Source organism: Salmo trutta, chromosome 7 (genome assembly GCF_901001165.1).
Source record: "Salmo trutta chromosome 7, fSalTru1.1, whole genome shotgun sequence".
Taxonomy (NCBI): Eukaryota; Metazoa; Chordata; class Actinopteri; order Salmoniformes; family Salmonidae; genus Salmo; species Salmo trutta.
The window spans coordinates 43,105,838-43,124,168 of NC_042963.1; the positions used below are offsets into that span (position 1 = coordinate 43,105,838).

The window sequence follows — 18,331 nt, forward strand, 5'->3', positions numbered from 1 at the left end:
CCTTTTCCTGTAGTCCACAATCATCTCCTTAGTCTTGGTTATGTTGAGGGATAGGCTGTTATTCTGGCACCACCCGGCCAGGTCTAACCTCCTCCCTATAGGCCGTCTCGTCGTTGATCAGGCCTACCACTGTTGTGTCATCTGCCAACTTAATGATGGTGTTGGAATCGTGCCTGGCCATGCAGTCGTGGGTGAACAGGGAGTACAGGGGACTGAGCACGCACCCCTGTGGAGCTCCAGTGTTGAGGATTAGCGTGGCAGATGTGTTGCTACCTACCCTCAGCACCTGGGGGCGGCACATCAGGAAGTCCAGGATCCAGTTGCAGAGGGAGGTGTTTAGTCCCAGGATCCTTAGCTTAATGATGAGCTTTGAGGGTACTATGGTGTTGAACGCTGAGCTATAGTCAATGAATAGCATTCTCACATAAGTGTTCCTTTTGTCCAGGTGGGAAAGGGCAGTGTGGAGTGCAATAGAGATTGCATCATTTGTGGCTCTGTTTGTATTTATAAAATTGTACCAGCGTTTCCTGTTTCTATCAGCCCAGCATTACTTAAAAAAAGAAATAGTGTCAGGTAATTCAGCCACATGAAATGGTTGGATGGAAACTTGGTTAGTGTTGCAAAAATGCATAGGCCATCTACAGGAGTGTGGCCTATGCTATCCACTGGTGATGACTAGGCTTACAGCCCGCCCCGTATAGATTCAGGAAAGGCAAGATTGCTTCATTTTATCTGAAGAAAGTTTATTTAAACAGGGACAAGGGCTAAGTTAACTACTTTATCAATATTTTTTGGGGGGGGGGGGGTAGTAGCCTAGCAGAGCTATAGCCTATGCCTATTCAGACTAGTAGGCCTAGGCCATCTCCATTGGAAGACCATCAAAAATTGAGAAAAAAAAACAACTAAATTATCAACCTCTATTAAATCCTAAAGAAACTTTACCACTTTCGAAATGAGTGCAATTAGCATGCAACCATAATGTTAACAGGATGCTAATACGTGGAATGAAAATGCTAATGCTCACTTTTTAAAAACAGACCAAAAACCTCTCAACTCATGAGAAGTTTGTAATAAAGCACTTACAGTTTGATAACCAATTAACATTGAACGGCGAGGTTTCAATATGTTGGAGACAGGCCTCGCCCAACTAACACCTGAAATGTTCGTCAAAGCGGAGGAAGCCATGTCTCTCCCTGCAATGTTCGGTCTTCTGATTAGGGGGGGTTCAGCAATTGACTGGAGAAATTAGGTTACTGATAGGCTGGGAAATATGGGGTGACTTCATTTCTGTGCTTGGCCAATGAGGTTACTGATGGAAGTTGGGGCGCTCCGAGGGAAATTAAGGTGCGTCACTGGGGGTAGGCTTATTGCTCAGATACAAATTAAACAGGTGTTTTACATTCAGGTAATCACCTAGGTCTATGGTAATTGCTGCTGCAGGCCTTTTGATCTGTTGAGTATATAAGGCTACATTTTTTGTGTGTGTTCTTCAGGCAGGACTATGTTACTTTGACCTTCCAGTAGTTTGAGTCAGTACAAAAATAAGTAAATATATTTTGGAAACAGATTGCAAATAACCGATGGCGCTCAAATTCAACTTGAAGGTGTGTAGATACTGTTATGCTTGTATTGAAACAAAAGGACACATTTAGAAACTACAATGTAGAAAATGTGTTAAATGTTATGTAGGTTAATTGCTGTGGAATTTACCAGGTATTTTTGGTCCTCGTGGTCATTTTCTGCTGTGACTGTGTCCTTGGTGAGAAACATATTTGTCTGATTTTCTATAGATTGCCAGTATTTACTTGATCATTGTGAGTGGCCTCCATTGATGTCATGTTTTCTCTCAGGAATATGCAATGTCACACACTGCACTGACACAACCAAGTGTTTGATATCCCTCGACAAAAGCAATTGCAAATGTGCTGTTGGCTACTATGGAGACCTGTGCGACAAAGGTTTAAACATTTTGGTAGACCAGAATAACTACAGTAGTTCTGTTGGAATTTGTTCTAAAACTGTTTATTTATTTTAGTTGCGACCATCAATGTCATGTGTGGCAAAGACTACATTACTATCATGGTGAATGAGGACTTTTTCCAGTACTACAAAGTACCGGTGGAATCTCTGCACTTGAAGAATGAGTCTTGTCGTGCCCAAAAGGACGTTATTTCTGATGTCCCATACTACATAGTGCGGATATCAAAGGATCAGTACATTTCCTGTGGTGGTAAACCACTGGAGGTAAGTATGATTCATCCACACTTCATATTATCCTTTGATAATCCTGTTTCAAAGGCCTAATCTCAAGACTCAACACACTGATCTATAGTTGTCACCTGTCATGCATCGATTTTGAGGGCAGAAGTTCTTGCCCTTGTTATCGCAGCAAGTCCAAGTGATATTTATGAAGCTGGAAGTTTGTTTTTACTGGCATTGTGCTTTCTCTTTTTACAACAGAAAAACATCACTCACATCGCATATGCCTTAACGCTCATGTCGGCCCCTCAAGTTTATGGAAATATAATAAGAGATCCAATGATAAAAATTGAGTACACGTGTATCTACCCATACATCCGCACTGTCAGTTTGCCGTACCCCATCATCCCCTTCTCTAGGTAAGGCCCACTCTCTAAAATTGACTTGATCACAACTTAATATACTTTATAAGGTAGTCTTGGTCTATTACTGGAACGGCCTAACAAGTAGACTCACTTGAGATGCAATTTGTCACATTGCCTTATTACTTGATACTCAGGGGGTTCCTCTCCAGGAACAATTCTGGCCTCTAGTTTGAGCCTATACAATAGGTTTAGGAGTTATTCTTGCAGGTCTGACATTACTAGGTGTTCCAGATGGCTGTGGATGGTGTTAAGGGTAAGCAAAATGTTATACTAATCCTGGTTATATTTCCTCAATTCCCTATGTGAAAGCCACCACTGTCTTGTAACCCTCCATGGCTAGTTGCATTTGGTTGGAGTTTAGAAAATGCTGTTTATTTCACTTTTGCCATGTGAAGCAATATGCTGCAATCTTGATTTCAATTATTCTCATTGATTGAGACAGGTGGGTGTCCACCCCAAGTGCTGCATGTCATGAGTGTGACTCAGAAATCAAGCTTTGTGTTGAATGACACTCGCTTGTCTGGCTCAATGGGAGAAGATTAGAAATGGAAAAGACGGCGGCGTACATTGTTGTTGCGTTACTTCATTGAGGATAATGTATTGACTTTAACTGGGCATTTTCTAAATTCCAACAAACCACCTGCACCTAGCCATGGACTTTTAGACAGTTGTAGCTTTCAAGTGGGGCATTGAGGAATTTTCACTTAGTGAGTGTTGGTAGAATATCTTGCTTACCCTTAACACTACCTAGGTAGCAACGGCTATCCGCCAGCTGGGACAGCTAGTAATGTCGGACTGACTTACAAGCAGGAGTTCTTCCAGTTCAGGTAATGTGGATATGACAAGCATTTCTCTCACAGTAATTCTGTGCTGTTTTGGTTCAGTGAGACTGTGATGCGGATGGGTGAGTTGGATGCCAAGGTGGAGATGGCCCTCTTCACAGATCACACCTACACAGAGGTGTTCCAAAGCTCACCGCTGATACACCTCCGGGACAGGGTGTATGTGGAGATCAAGGTCGTGGAGCTGGAGGACGTCTTCCACCTGAGGGTGAATGAATGCTGGGCCACACAGTCCCCCAAACCCAACCAGACAGACGGCTCTGTTCACACCCTGCTGCGCAATGGGTGAGTGGACAATCAACATTAATCCCTGGGAACATGTACGCCTACTTTTGCTCTTGAAACATGGCATGAACAATTCATTTAGCAAGCTGTGAGCAATGTGGCATGTCAGACTAATTGTAACAGATCCAGTGTTAAATTCGATGATGCCGGTCTTGGATTTATTCAACCAAGACACTCCCCCCTCACAGGTGTGTGAATGATGAAACTGTCACCTTTCTCAATACGACAATGGGCGCGAATGGAGAGGCCTCAACCATCCGGTACAGCTTTGACATGTTCCGCTTTGTTGTGGAGCCTCATGACCTGTACCTGCACTGCAGAGTGCGTTTGTGCTCCCTGGATGATGACGAACCCTGCATTCCTGTAAGTTCACTGGCCTTTGGTGCAGCGGTCTAAGGCACTGCATCGCGGTGCTAGCTGTCACTACAGATCCTGGTTCGATTCTAGGCTTTGTCGCCACGAACGGGAGACCCATGAGGCGGCGCACAATTGGCCCAGTGTCGTCCGGGTTAGGGGAGGGTTTGGCCGGGTTGTCCTTGTCCCATTGCGCTCTAGCGACTCCTGTGGCAGGCCAGGTGCAATGCCCACTGTCGCCAGGTGCAATGCCCACTGTCGCCAGGTGCAATGCCCACTGTCGCCAGGTGCAATGCCCACTGTCGCCAGGTTGGTGCGGCTGGTTTCTGGTTTAAGTAAGTATTGTCAAGAAGCAGTGCGGCTCGGCGGGGTTGTGTTTTGGAGGACGCACGGCTCTCGCCCTTCGCCACTCCCCAGTTCGTACGGGAGTTGCCGCAATGGGACAAGACTAACTACCACTTGGATACAATGAAAAGGGGTTTAAAATGCACATTATTTCTATTCATGAAGAGAATGCATTTTCTAAAGTTGGCATGGCATACAAGATTTTGTCTTTTATTAATGATACATCTCTGCTTTACTGCTACAGGAGTGCAAATCTATAACCAAGAGGGCAGCAGTGCGTGGAGACCCAACTCAAGGTCTACTGTCATATGGACCAATCAGGATTGACATACCAGACCGACCCCAATCTAGTAAGGATTTGTGTTTTATCCTTTGTGTGCGTTTCGTTATCTACGTAAGATTGAAATGTATTTTGTTGCCCTTGCTCACTCTACTTGCATGCACGTTTTTTATGATTGTGACATAGACCAGAGGGCTATACTACAAAGCTCAACTTGGGTATGCATTTTTGGTGTAGGCATTTTCTTTCAGTTTTCAAAATAAATGGCTGTAAGACTTAGGCACATTAACTGGCTAAATCATTGATCCTGCTTTGTAGTATACCCCTCTGGGCTCATGTTGCAGCTTAGGGCAGGGTGAGGTGTTTTCAACAGTCTTGACTATGTTCTAGATCTTCTGCTGATGATGGTTCCTGTGGCTGGCATCTGGGTCCTGGGCCTCTTCCTCCTCGCCCTAATCACCATCGCCAAGGCAGGAAACCGACGACTGTCACAGCTAGCAAACCGCTGACATCCAACAACTTGAATAAAACATTTATTCATTTCTATGACAATTAAATGAGCCCCTCTCTGCAGGAATGTTGTGCCTTTGACATTTTATGAACATGTCTGTACCACAGAACTCTGAGCATTCAGCCGTGTAGTTCAATAATGTGGGTTACAAACAAGTTCAAACATCAGTTACTGGTTTAAATCATTAATGGGTCTTATCAAACACCAACTCCTATTATAGTGTCAATCGATTTGGTCAAATGGTAGTGATTCTTAGTTATCAGCAGATGGCAATAGGAGCCTTCTGAGGGCTCAGTCTATAATTCATCCCCAGGGGGAGGGGAGTTTACTTTCCAGAGAAATTGCTTTGTCTAATAGACTTCACACGGTATGTAGGCTACGTTGCTTGATCTCTCTAGCAGAAAGTCACTGCTCTCTGTATTCTCAAAAGGAAGTGAGTTTATTGGAATATCAATCTAGGGCAGCCTGCAAGAGGCATGTGGTGGTTGAACTAAAATCTAACAGACCTTCTGGATACTTGGAAGTAATTTGTAAGAAAATTGTATTTTGTTCGAGGGTATCCTCCACAATTACGTTTAGAGTATAGTACGGATACACCTTACCACCAAGAACAGAACATGATGCTTGTTGACATTCTTTTTTTTCTCTACTCTTCCCTCATAGGTGTACTTTATTGTGCAGGAAAGCTATTGACTGAAGGGGAAGTAGTTAACATACACTAATATGCCAGAAATGCTGTTTTTACCTTTAGCTCATGTGGGCCATTAAGAACTGGGCATAAATAGAAAACTGACTCGGGCCTTATAACACATGATCACATATTTGTGGATAATTTCTACCAGTTCTAAACCGAGCTGTTTCGCAAAGATCTGATTTCAGCGCGCCACGACCCAGTGGTTGAACTGCAGAGAGAATTTGAACTCAACCAAGGCGTTTGACTATGTTGTCACATAGCAGTTCACTCATCACTTGATGGCAATTTCCAGTCACATTGACTGACAGTCCATTGCACGGCGAACGAGGGCGCATAAAGATGGCATCTCTCTGGAGAAGCGCTTCTCCGGGGCTGTGGAAACAAATAATGGCCTCAATCGTCTTGCTCTTGTGCAACAGGCTTGTTGCCAATGCGGACGAAGACCCTTTAAACGCAGAGGTACAGTATGTTGCATACGTGTGTCCTTTAATGTTAAAATATGGACGTTTTTTTATGGTGCGTAAATATGTGGAATTGTGGCAGTCGCCTGATGAATTTAGTTTCCTTTAACTGAAACGTTGCATGATCTCTATTATCCTGGTGGTCAGGTAATCTAAACTGATCTTGCATTTTATGTGATCTAATGACTTCCAATTTTCTCATCATTGATCATGAGGACATGGGCAGATTCATGGACATATTTGATGCACACATGTATGACCCTTGACCTTTCCAATAATGGCTATTGGGCAACATTCCCCCTTCATGCATGGCAGGCTTATTAGGAGTAATTATGTGTTGTGTAAAAGTTTGACCTCTAGGGTAAAACCCTATTTACATGCTTGTAAACCACAATGTGTTCCTCACCTACTGTACTGCTTATCCTGCAGGCATGTTGTGCAAGATATCCAGATTGAGCACTCTGAGTCGCATTTTGGTGGCCTGAAGCTGCTTTATTTATTTGTGTCTCTTGCCCTCTCTCTGTTTGTGTGTGTGTGTATGGGTCTATGTGTGCAGGTGTGCAGTGCATGCTTGTTTACAGAGAAAGCATGAGCTCTCTGGTTGTGCTCAGTGGGCCCATTTGTTTTTAAATTCCCCTGTCAAGGCTTTTGCAAGGCAAGCTCTCTGCTGTCTTGGTTGGGTCTCTGTTGTTTCCATTGGATTATCAATGGTATATTAATATTGTACGCCAGACTTTACAGCCAGACACACGTCTGCTTGTGGCTATATTAATGGTATATATAGTACAGTCAAATTTAGACGGTTTATGTAGAATTTTTGTTGTAATTTACATTGATTAAAATCTGTATATCAGTGCTTTGTTTTGGGTTAAATGCTTACAAAGCTTTTACTCTTATACCCAATGACGTCTGCTCTATCCTATCATCTGTTGGGCTGACCCTGTGGTTATCTAAACTGCCAATAAGAAGGTGTGACTCAAAGAGTAATGCCATGAAGTAATAGAAACCATCTGTTTCTCTGTCCTCTCTCTATATATTTTAACTGCTCTCCCTTTGATGTTGCTCTCAATCTCTCAATTCTCTTGTCTCTATTTGTCTCTCTTTCTCTGGCTCTCGCGCCATCTATCTATCTCTGTTGTATAATTGTAGTTGTGGTTGCGGAGGTTTGGCTACCTGTCTCAAACCAGCAGACAGATGTCAACCATGCAGTCCTCTCAAATCTTGTCCAATGCCGTCAGTGACATGCAGCGCTTCTATGGCCTAGAGGTCACTGGAGAGATGGACCCTGCCACACTGAAGTATGGATGCCACTGGCAGCCTCAGTTATACTATACAGACTGATAGAAACTAAAGTGATAATGATGTCAAGATAATGTAATAATGTAAGGTCATGGTTACATTATAGAGCTATTCTGAGACAGAGAAAAGTTGCACCTCCTGGTCTAGCACTGTGGAACCACTCTCTAGCCTTAAATGAACAATGTATCTGATCCTATATATCTATGTGGTTATCTGGGATTTATTCAACTGTGTTTTTCACTCCCCTTTTAGGGCCATGAGAAGGCCTCGCTGTGGAGTCCCAGACAAATCTGTTGAGCAGGCTGAGAACGGTGTGAGGCGGAAACGCTACGCTCTCACTGGCCAGAAGTGGGACAAGAACCTTCTGACTTACAGGTGTGTGGTAGGCCTATGTATGCTGGGGGATTCTAAGAAAACCATGTTGGGAATCTCAAACAGATTTCCCCTGACTGGCATGTAAAGTGTCAGTATAAACAACACTGCAAAGAGACCTGAATTCCCATATGTGTATAGACCACTGACAACATATGTCATTTGTAATGACCCTCTGTATATACACTACCGGTGAAAAATATTTTATATTTTAGATTCTTCAAAGTAGCCATCAATTGCCTTGATGACAGCTTTGCACACTCTTGGCATTCTCTCAACCAGCTTTACCTGGATTGCCTTTCCAAGGAGTTCCCACATATGCTGAGCACATGTTGGCTGCTTTTCCTTCACTCTGCGGTCCGACTCATCCCAAACCATCTCAATTTGGTTGAGGTCGGGGGATTGTGGAGGCCAGGTCATGTGATTCAGCACTCCATCACTCTCCTTCTTGGTAAAATAGCCCGGAGGTGTGTTGGGTCATTATCCTGTTGAAAAACAAATTAGAGTCCCACTAAGCCCAAACCAGATGGGATGGCGTATCGCTGCAGAATGCTGTGGTAGCCATGCTTGTTAAGTGTGCCTTGAATTCTAAATAAATCACAGACAGTCTCACCTCCAAAGCACCCCCACACCATAACACCTCCTCCTCCATGCTTTACGGTGGAAAATACACATGCGAAGATCATCCATTCACCCACACCGCGTCTCACAAAGACACGGCTGTTGGAACCAAAAATCTCCTATTTGCGCTTTAAACCACATTTCTTCTTATTATTGCTGTCCTTTAGTAGTGGTTACTTTGCAGCAATTCAACCATGAATAACTGATTAACACAGTCTCCTCTGAACAGTTGATGTTGAGATGTGTCTGTTACTTGAACTCTGTGAAGCATTTATTTGGGCAGCAATTTCTGAGGCTGGTAACTCTAATGAACTTATCCTCTGCAGCAGAGGTAACTCTGGGTCTTCCATTCCTGTGGCAGTCCTCATGATAGCCAGTTTCATCATAGCGCTTGATGCTTTTTGCAACTGCACTTGAAGAAACTTTCAATGTTCTTGAAATTTTCCATATTGACTGAGCTATTGACCTATATTCCGTATTTACTGACAGTAATGATGGACTTTCATTTCTCTTTGCTTATTTGAGCTGTTCTTGCCATAATATGGACTTGGTCATTTACCAAATAGGGCTATCTTCTGTTTCCCCCCCCCTACCGTGTCACAACACAACTGATTGGCTCAAATGCATTAAGAAGGAAAGAAATTCCACAAATGAACTTTTAAGAAGGCACACCTGTTAATTGAAATGTATTCCAGGTGACTACCTCATGAAGCTGGTTGAGAGAATGCCAAGAGTGTGCAAAGCTGTCAAGGCTAAGGGTGGCTATTTGAAGAATCTCAAATTTAAAATATATTTTGATTTGTTTAAACACTTTTTTGGTTACTACATGATTCCATATGTGTTATTTCATAGTTTTGATGTCTTTACTATTATTCTACAATGAAAATAGTAAAGAAAATGGTAAAGAAAATAGTAAAAATAAAGAAAAACCCTTGAATTAGTAGGTGTTCTAAAACTTTTGACCGGTAGTATATGTGCTAAGAATATTTTGTCCTATACTCAACCCCCTCTCCCAGCATTATGAACACCACCCCAAAGGTTGGTAAGGTTCGGACACTGGAGGCCATCCGCAGAGCTTTCGAGGTGTGGGAGCGCGTGACTCCATTGAGCTTTGAAAAGATCGCTTTCCAAGACATCACCAACAGCAGCCAGGACACGCTAGATATCATGCTGTTGTTTGCCTCTGGTTTCCATGGAGACATGTCTCTGTTTGAGGGCGAGGGGGGGTCTCTGGCTCATGCCTACTACCCAGGGCCCGGGATGGGCGGAGACACGCACTTTGACGCAGATGAATCCTGGACCCTTGACAACCACGATCCATCAGGTTAGATAGACATTTTGTTCCGTTTGCCCCAATTTCCCCCTCAATCACTATTACTGCTACTATTTCCTTGTTCAAAATGAATATCCGATTTGATATCTTTTGATATTCATTTTCTTTCTCCTCTTCCTATCTTTTTTTCTCCCTCTCTCCCATTTCTCTCCCTCCAGGCATTGACCTCTTCCTTGTTGCGGTGCATGAGCTGGGCCATGCTCTGGGTCTGGGGCACTCTGATAATGCCATCATGGCTCCCCTTTACCAGTACATGGACACAAAGATCTTCTCACTCCCAGAGGATGATAGGAATGGAATACAGATGATATATGGTGAGGAGCCTGCCCTCAGGCCCCCACAGCCATCACACACGCACGGATAAACATGCACACACATGCATACACTACCGTTCAAAGGTTTGGGGATACTTAGAAATGTCCTTGTTTTTGACAGAAATGCACATTTTTGGTCCATTAAAATAACATTAAATTGATCAAAAATACAGTGTAGACATTGTTAGTGTTGTAAATGACTATTGTAGCTGGAAATGGCATATTTTTGATGGAATATCTACATAGGCGTACAGAGGCCCGTTATCAGCAACCATCACTCCTGTGCTCCAATGGCACGTTGTGTTAGCTAATCCAAGTTTATCATTTTAAATGGCTAATTAATCATTAGAAAACCCTTTTGCAATTATGTTAGCACAGCTAAAAACTGTTTTCCTGATTAAAGAAGCAATAAAACTGGCCTTCTTTAGACTAGTTGAGTATCTGGAGCATCAGCATTTGTGGGTTCGACTACAGGCTCAAAATGGCCAGAAACAAAAAACTTTCTTCTGAAAGTCATCAGTCTATTCTTGTTCTGAGAAATGAAGGCTATTCCATGTGAGAAATTGCCAAGAAACTGAAGATCTTGTACAATGCTCCCTTCACAGAACAGTGCAAACTGGCTCTAACCAGAATAGAAAGAGGAGTGGGAGGCCCCGGTGCACAACTGAGAAAGAGGGCAAGTACATTAGTGTCTAGTTTGAGAAACAGACGCCTCACAAGTCCTCAACTGGCAGCTTCATTAAATAGTACCCGCAAAACACCAGTATCAATGTCAGCAGTGAAGAGGCGACTCCGGGATGCTGGCCTTCTAGGCAGAGTTCCTCTGTCCAGTGTCTGTGTTCTTTTGCCCATCTTAATCTTTGGTTTTTATTGGCCCGTCTGAGATTTGGCTTTTTCTTTGCCACTCTGCCTAGAAGGCTCTTCATTGTTGATGTTGAGACAGGTGTTTCTTCTTTACCCCTTTCTCCTGCTGACACCTCTCTGTAGACAAGGGCATATAGAGGCACAGTTACTGAGTAAGATAATGAACGTATAAACTGTGGCATACAGCAGGTCAGCCACCAGGGGGAGACTCGTCGAGGCCTGGTGACAGACGGAGTATACATTGAGGCAATGGCTCCATCTGCTGGACGTACCAGGTCTCGACGGGCTCGCCGCCCAGGACGAATCGGGGCTGATTGGGGAGTTGGTGAGTAATCAAGGGCTGATTGCTCACCAGCTGTACAAGTCCCATGAAGCTGCCAGAAGGGCAGCACACAGGAGAGGACTGGGGGAAGTGAGGTGACTTCCATGTAGGTGTAGACGGTTACCCGAGCTAAGACGAGGGAGTTGTGTTTGTGTGCCCGACAGGATACAGCAAGACCCGGAGCCCAGAAGACAGTATCCCGGAGAGGGTCTCATGGGGGAGACCTATCCTTTTCCTTTTGATTTATTATTTAATAAACACCCTTGAAACCGAGCTAATTATACTCTGTCCGTGTCTGATCTGTGTAAACGTCTTGACCAAACCCCCTGGTCTGCCACAAAACACTAATTAATTGTTTAAGCTATAATATTTCAATTATTTCAAGGCTATAGCCTACAAAGAAATACATTGTGAAGCATTTGTGAGTGTGACACTAGGCTGGTAGGAACATAAAAGGCTCAGCATTTAAACATTTCATTGTAGTCTAGAAATTGCTCATATAGGCTGTGACTTACTTAGAATTAAATACAAATTAAACAAATCCCTTATTAGGCTCAGTCTACAGTGCCTTTGCATTAATTTTTAGAAACATGAGTTTGGCCAGAGTCTGACTTCAGGCTCATGCAATGGTGCCTGGAGAACAGGCCAGCAGCGGAGAATATACTCTCCACACTTGCAGAGCCACTGGGGATGCTAGACACCCTTTGGGCCACTCTTGCCAGAGTTGTTTATATTTATATAGGTAGGCCTAATCAAAACAGAAAGCTCCTTGAAAGTGGGAATATGCCAGGCCTATTTGGCAAAAATCAATTATGGCCTATTGTATAGACAATATAAAAACATTTACAAAACTTTGAAGATATCTGATTTTTACTTTAGAAATACTTTTCTATAATGATATTTGTTAGCTACCCCTTTCAGATTCCTGAATGATTCTGTAGTTGTGGACACTACATCACTACACTCCCTCTCTTGCTTTTGGTCCTTTGTAAGTCACCTTGATTTTGCGCCTGTGTGTTTTATCAGTTTATTTATGAAAATATTTAGCGAATTTCATGACAGTAGCTAAAGCAGGGGGCTATAGCAGCACACAAGCAGACTACAAATGCATGCTGGGCCAAGCATGCCCTGAGCTCATGAAGTGAGCGCTACTGAAGCGGGCGAGAAGGCCGATGCTCCAGCCTTTGTGAATCTTGCTCTGTGCTCCAGTCAAATTGGTTCCGCACGCTCCGATTCTCACTCCGCTCCAGCTCCGCTCAGCTCAGCTCACATACTCTGACCTAGTGTTGTAGTAGCCAGTCCGGTCTCAAGACCACATATTGAGTGTTTCGGTCTTGTCTCTGTGTCGTATACTTTAGTACTCAGTCTTGACTCTGTGTCGGACAGTGAGAATTCCTAATGACTTCCTGAGACCAGCCGAGACCAGCAGAGTAAAAAACTCATTATCAGCTTCCATACAGTCAGCGCATAAGACTGCTTCTTGAAACAGTATCTTAAAAACTTCTTAGGGATGGGGGGCAGTATTTGGAAGTTCGGATAAATGAGGTGCCCAAAGTAAACTGCCTGTTACTCAGGCCCAGAAGCTAGGATATGCATATAATTGGTAGTATTGGATAGAAAACACTCTAAAGTTTCCAAAACTGTTAAAATAATGTCTGTGAGTATAACAGATATGGAAGGCAAAAACCCGAGGAGAATCCTTCCGGAATTTGTTTGTTTGAGCTCAGCACTCATTGAAATGACTGTATGGGAAAATCAATGGAATACCTCCCAGATTGCAGTTCCTAAAGCTTCCAGTGGATGTCAACAGTCTTTAGAAAGAGTTTCAGGCTTGTTTTTTGAAAAATGAGCTAGAATTTGTAGTTTTTCTAGGTGGCTCCCATTTTGGCTGTAGTATTGTGGCGCGCGTGGATGAGGGCGCGCACTTCGTTATTTATCTCCGGTAATGAACATACTATTCTCCGTCTTAAATGTTATAGTTTATTTATGCATTGTGGACAAAGTTAATTGTTGTTTGGACAAAGTTAATTGGTAACTTTTGGGATTCATTTGTATGCATTTTGAACAAGGGAAACCGGTGGATTACTGAATGAAGCGCGCCAACTAAACTGACTTTTTGGGGGTATAAAGAAGGACTTTATTTAACAAAACAACCATTTGTTATGTAGCTGGGACCCTTGGGATTGCAAACAGAGTAAGATCTTCAAAAGTAAGGGATTTATTTTATAGCTATTTCTGACTTTCGTGACGCCTCTGCTTGTTTGGAAAATGTTTGTAATGCTTTTGTATGCGGGGCGCTGTCCTTAGATAATCGCATGGTATGCTTTCGGCGTAAAGCCTTTTTGAAATCTGACAAAGCGGCTGGATTAACAAGAAGATAAGCTTTTAAACGATGTAAGACACTTGTATTTTCATGAATGTAATGTAATTCAGACTAATTGTGCGCCGCCCTATGGGACTCCCAATCACAGCCGGATGCGATACAGCCTGGAGTCGAACCAGGAACTGTAGAGTAGTATATGTTGAGTGCCCTTCTATATAAGCATGTTGAAAGTCTGTTGTCAATTTGTTTACAGAGAAATAGCATTGCATTTGGTCCCCCCCCCAAAAATCTAACTGTTTGCTAAGAGCTGATTGGTACCAATAAAGTCCGCTTTACCACTCTTGGGTAGCAGAATGCCTTTGGCTTCCTTCCAGGCCTGAGGACAAACGCCTTCCTCTAGAGTCTAGACTCAGATTAAAAATATGACAGATAGGAGTAGCCATAGAGTCAGCTACCATCCACAGTACCCTTCCATCTAAGTTGTCAATGCCAGGAGGTTTGTCATTATTGATCGATAACAATAATTCCACCTGTCCCTCATTATCTTTATAAAATTCTAACTGACAATGTTTTATTTCATTATTATTATACATGCGTACAAAGGCATTTCCAGCTTAAGTTTGCCCACTTTGCCAATGAAGTACGCATTAAGTTTAGTCACATCATTTCTCAATTTGCAGTCAGCCAGTCAGATGTGCAGCCAGACTTATTAGCCACTCCTTTTGCCCCATCTCTTTCAACCATACAGTTTTTCAATTCCGCAATCAATGGAGCCTTAACAGTTCTAACAGTCAGTTTTTTAACAGGTACATGTTTATCAATAATTGGTAGAAGCAATTTCATAAATTCATTAAGTGCAACATCTGGATGTTCCTTATTAATCACATCAGACCAAAAAATAGAAATATGGTGGACTGAAGATGGCAGACTGAACGTAGTTATGTAGAGCACCTCAAGATAAAAACGTAATCAATATCGGTAAGTTAGACTAAATATTAGCACTACACAATCTGGAGGGTGATAACCTTCAATCTGGATAATAACACAAAACAAATCTTAAGGCTTGAGAAATTTATCGACAAATATTACGAAAACAAGCAACACCCAAACATGATGGAGAGTAAGACAGGGGAACCTATTTCAAAACGAAAACGTGACTTCTACAAACACAGACAATTTAATATTTCCACCACTGGGAATGGTAAAGGTCAAAACCAATCTGTTAAAATCAATAAATGACAAACTGGGTATACTTGAATTAGTCAGTAAGGGTATAAAAGAGTTGAAGGCAAGCCTTGATATGAGTGATGAAAAAGCTTTGACATTGGAGAAAGATACAAACAAGCTAAAAGGGACAGTCAATAATATTGAAACCGAAGTGAATGAACTTAAAAAGGAGAACACCGTTCTGAGAGAAACCTTACTTGACATACAGACTAGATCCACGAGAGAAAATCTGGTACTTACAGGTATCCAAGAGAAATAAGGAGAAGTTCCTGAATCTGTAGTTAGAGAGTTCCTCCTGACAGCGCTTCAGATTCCACGCGAAGCGATCGACAAAATCCAACTCGAACGTGTACACCGCTTCGGACAGAGGGCAGAGGTATGAACGCCCAATCGTTGCCAAATTTGCTTCCTTTAAAGATAAAATAATGGTTAAAAGCCTGGGTAAAAGACTTGCTGGGACCCAAATTGGCATGAATGACCAGTTCCCGAAGGAAATTGCAGAACGGTGTAAAGTTCTGTATCCAATTTAAGGAAAATAGATTAAAAGGGAAACGAGAAGCTCTCATCATCGATAACCAGTTGTTCAGAAACAAAGACAAACTATTTTAAAAATTACAAAGTTCTTATAGACGAGGAAAATAATGAAACAATTCTAGCCTGGTTATGGATTGTAATAATACAACAAAAATATAGCTATTCTATATATCTTCAAATATAACTAATTGGAACACAAAAACACTAATTCAACATGGTGAAGATAAAAACTCAGTAAACAGAAGGCACAGTATATGTGGATGGTGTGGCGTGTGTTTTTTTAATGTTTGGGAAAGTGTGGCGTTGAGCGAGAAAGGCAATGGTTGCATATCACAGAACCAATGTATTGCTGTGAGCGGGGTGTGAGGGAGCTTTCAATGTTGTTCAGATGATGGATATACTTTTTATAATGAATTATACATCTTATTTATTTATTGTCCTATCATGGTGGAACAGCGTTTTAAAATAAATGATACATTTCATTTATTTATTGTCATCATGGGGAACTACATTTTTTAAATAAATTATACATCTAATTTATTTATTTATGATCCTATATTGATGGAACGGTCCACAACCCTATACACCCACCTGAATGACCCAGATACTAAGGAGAAGTCCCTAACTGTTTTTTTGGGCCTGCTGTAAGCGGTCTGTATGCAGCCAAAATGCGGTCAGAGACCTAGAGCAGCACTGCCCCCTCAAGATTCTGAGCCTGCTTGGCAGGGTTGGTCCTGCAAAGCCAAAGCCCCCTAAATTGAAAGCATAATATACAAGGAAATTCTCAAAGCGCTAATGAGAACCTTGACGACAATGTACCTAGCCGGTGGGGATTCCGGTGGGGTGCCCCCACCCAGGCAGTGGCAGTGCTGGCAACACTAGCTGCAGTAACCCATGGGGAGAGCGTCACACTCTGACATTCAGAGAGGGGGTATATTATCATGGCCCTGGTTACACAGAATCAAAGTGTGACTTTATGGAGATGCTTGGGAATATGGTCAATACGGGGGACCATGTTGTGGGTGTTTCAGGGAAAAGGGGTACATTTGACCTCCATCATCTAGGACGTGACAATAGTTAATAAAATCTCCCCATTTCTGCCCATTTTTTTGCACAGTTTTGCAGGCCTTCTCATACAGCTGCAACTGTACAGTCGTGGCCAAAAGTTTTGAAAATGACAAATATTAATTTTCACAAAGTCTGCTGCCTCTGTGTCTTTAGATATTTTAGTCAGATGTTACTATGGAATACTGAAGTATAATTACAAGCATTTCATAAGTGTCAAAGGCTTTTATTGACAATTACACGAAGTTGATGCAAAGAGTCAATATTTGCAGTGTTGACCCTTCTTTTTCAAGACCTCTGCAAACCGCCCTGGCATGCTGTCAATTAACTTCTGGGCCACATCCCGACTGATTTCAGCCCATTCTTGCATAATCAATGCTTGGAGTTTGTCAGAATTTGTGGGTTTTTGTTTGTCCACCCGCCTCTTGAGGATTGACCACAAGTTCTCAATGTGATTAAGGTCTGGGGAGTTTCCTGGCCATGGACCCAAAATATCGGTGTTTTGTTCCCCGAGCCACTTAGTCATCACTATTGCCTTATGGCAAGGTGCTCCATCATGCTGGAAAAGGCATTGTTCGTCACCAAACTGTTCCTGGATGGTTGGGAGAAGTTGCTCTCGGAGGATGTGTTGGTACCATTCTTTATTCATGGCTGTATTCATGGCTTTTTTCCAGATGCCCCAAAAAATCGTAAAGGGGATTCAGAGAAAATTACTTTACCCCAGTCCTCAGTTGTCCAATCCCTGTACCTTTTGCAGAAAATCAGTCTGTCCCTGATGTTTTTCCTGGAGAGAAGTGGCTTCTTTGCTGCCCTTCTTGACACCAGGCCATCCTACAAAAGTCTTCGCCTCACTGTGCATGCAGATGCACTCACACCTGCCTGCTGCCATTCCTGAGCAACTCTGTACTGGTGGTGCCCCGATCCCGCAGCTGAATCAACTTTAGGAGATGGTCCTGGCACTTGCTGGACTTTCTTGAGCGCCCTGAAGCCTTCTTCACAACAACTGAACCGCTCTCCTTGAAGTTCTTGATGATCCGATAAATGGTTGATTTAGGTCCAATCTTACTGGCAGCAATATACTTGCCTGTGAAGTCCTTTTTGTGCAGAGCAATGATGACGGCATGTGTTTCCTTGCAGGTAACCGTGGTTGACAGAGGAAGAACAATGATTCTAAGCACCACCCTCCTTTTGAAGCTTCCAGTCTGTTATTCGAACTCAGTCAGCATGACAGAGTGATCTCCAGCCTTGTCCTCGTCAACACTCACACCTGCGTTAACGAGAGAATCACTGACATGTCAGCTGGTCCTTTTGGGGCAGGGCTGAAATGCAGTGGAAACGTGTTTTTGGGATTCAGTTAATTTGCATGGCAAAGAGGGACATTGCAATTAATTACAATTCATCTGATCACTCTTCATAACATTCTGGAGTATATGCAAATTGCCATCATACAAACTGAGGCAGCAGACTTTGTGAAAATTAATATCTGTCATTCTCAAAACTTTTGGCCACGACTGTATATGCATTTGTAAATCAAGACCTTTCTTGAGTTGGGCTCTGGGATGGTGCAACTGTTGAGAATGTGAACCTATGGTTGTGTGGTGGAAAAAGGGTTGTGTGTATGGATGCATGTGCTTATCCCAAAACTGTTGTGAAGGAGTAAA

General features: G+C 42.7%; 2 protein-coding genes across 2 annotated transcripts; both read left to right on the top strand.

The window, feature by feature from the left end:
* The first annotated feature begins 1,425 nt into the window (after positions 1–1,425).
* Positions 1,426–5,287, top strand: LOC115197450 (uromodulin-like). Its single transcript, XM_029758995.1, has 9 exons — positions 1,426–1,604; positions 1,714–1,759; positions 1,851–1,958; positions 2,036–2,244; positions 2,461–2,618; positions 3,509–3,751; positions 3,940–4,114; positions 4,695–4,800; positions 5,121–5,287. Exons 1-9 carry the CDS (start codon positions 1,581–1,583, stop codon positions 5,237–5,239), a joined length of 1,188 nt encoding a protein of 395 aa, XP_029614855.1. The 5' UTR covers positions 1,426–1,580; the 3' UTR covers positions 5,240–5,287.
* A 929-nt stretch (positions 5,288–6,216) lies between these two features.
* LOC115196611 (matrix metalloproteinase-16-like) lies at positions 6,217–11,336 on the top strand. The gene is made up of 7 exons (XM_029757465.1): positions 6,217–6,394; positions 7,546–7,694; positions 7,948–8,070; positions 9,705–10,012; positions 10,180–10,335; positions 10,941–10,970; positions 11,323–11,336. The coding sequence occupies exons 1-7, from the start codon at positions 6,275–6,277 to the stop codon at positions 11,334–11,336; spliced, it is 900 nt and encodes a 299-aa protein (XP_029613325.1). The 5' UTR covers positions 6,217–6,274.
* Positions 11,337–18,331: the final 6,995 nt, after the last annotated feature.

Bases quoted from the DNA above. Each gene is read 5' to 3' on its own strand.
- LOC115196611 (XM_029757465.1), top strand. From the start codon at position 6,275: ATGGCATCTCTCTGGAGAAGCGCTTCTCCGGGGCTGTGGAAACAAATA. The intron at 6,395-7,545 runs GTACAGTATGTT...GTATAATTGTAG, and splicing joins AAGACCCTTTAAACGCAGAG to TTGTGGTTGCGGAGGTTTGG. The intron at 8,071-9,704 runs GTGTGTGGTAGG...CCCCTCTCCCAG, and splicing joins AAGAACCTTCTGACTTACAG to CATTATGAACACCACCCCAA.
- LOC115197450 (XM_029758995.1), top strand. From the start codon at position 1,581: ATGGCGCTCAAATTCAACTTGAAG. The intron at 2,245-2,460 runs GTAAGTATGATT...TTTTTACAACAG, and splicing joins GTGGTGGTAAACCACTGGAG to AAAAACATCACTCACATCGC. The intron at 4,115-4,694 runs GTAAGTTCACTG...TTACTGCTACAG, and splicing joins ATGACGAACCCTGCATTCCT to GAGTGCAAATCTATAACCAA.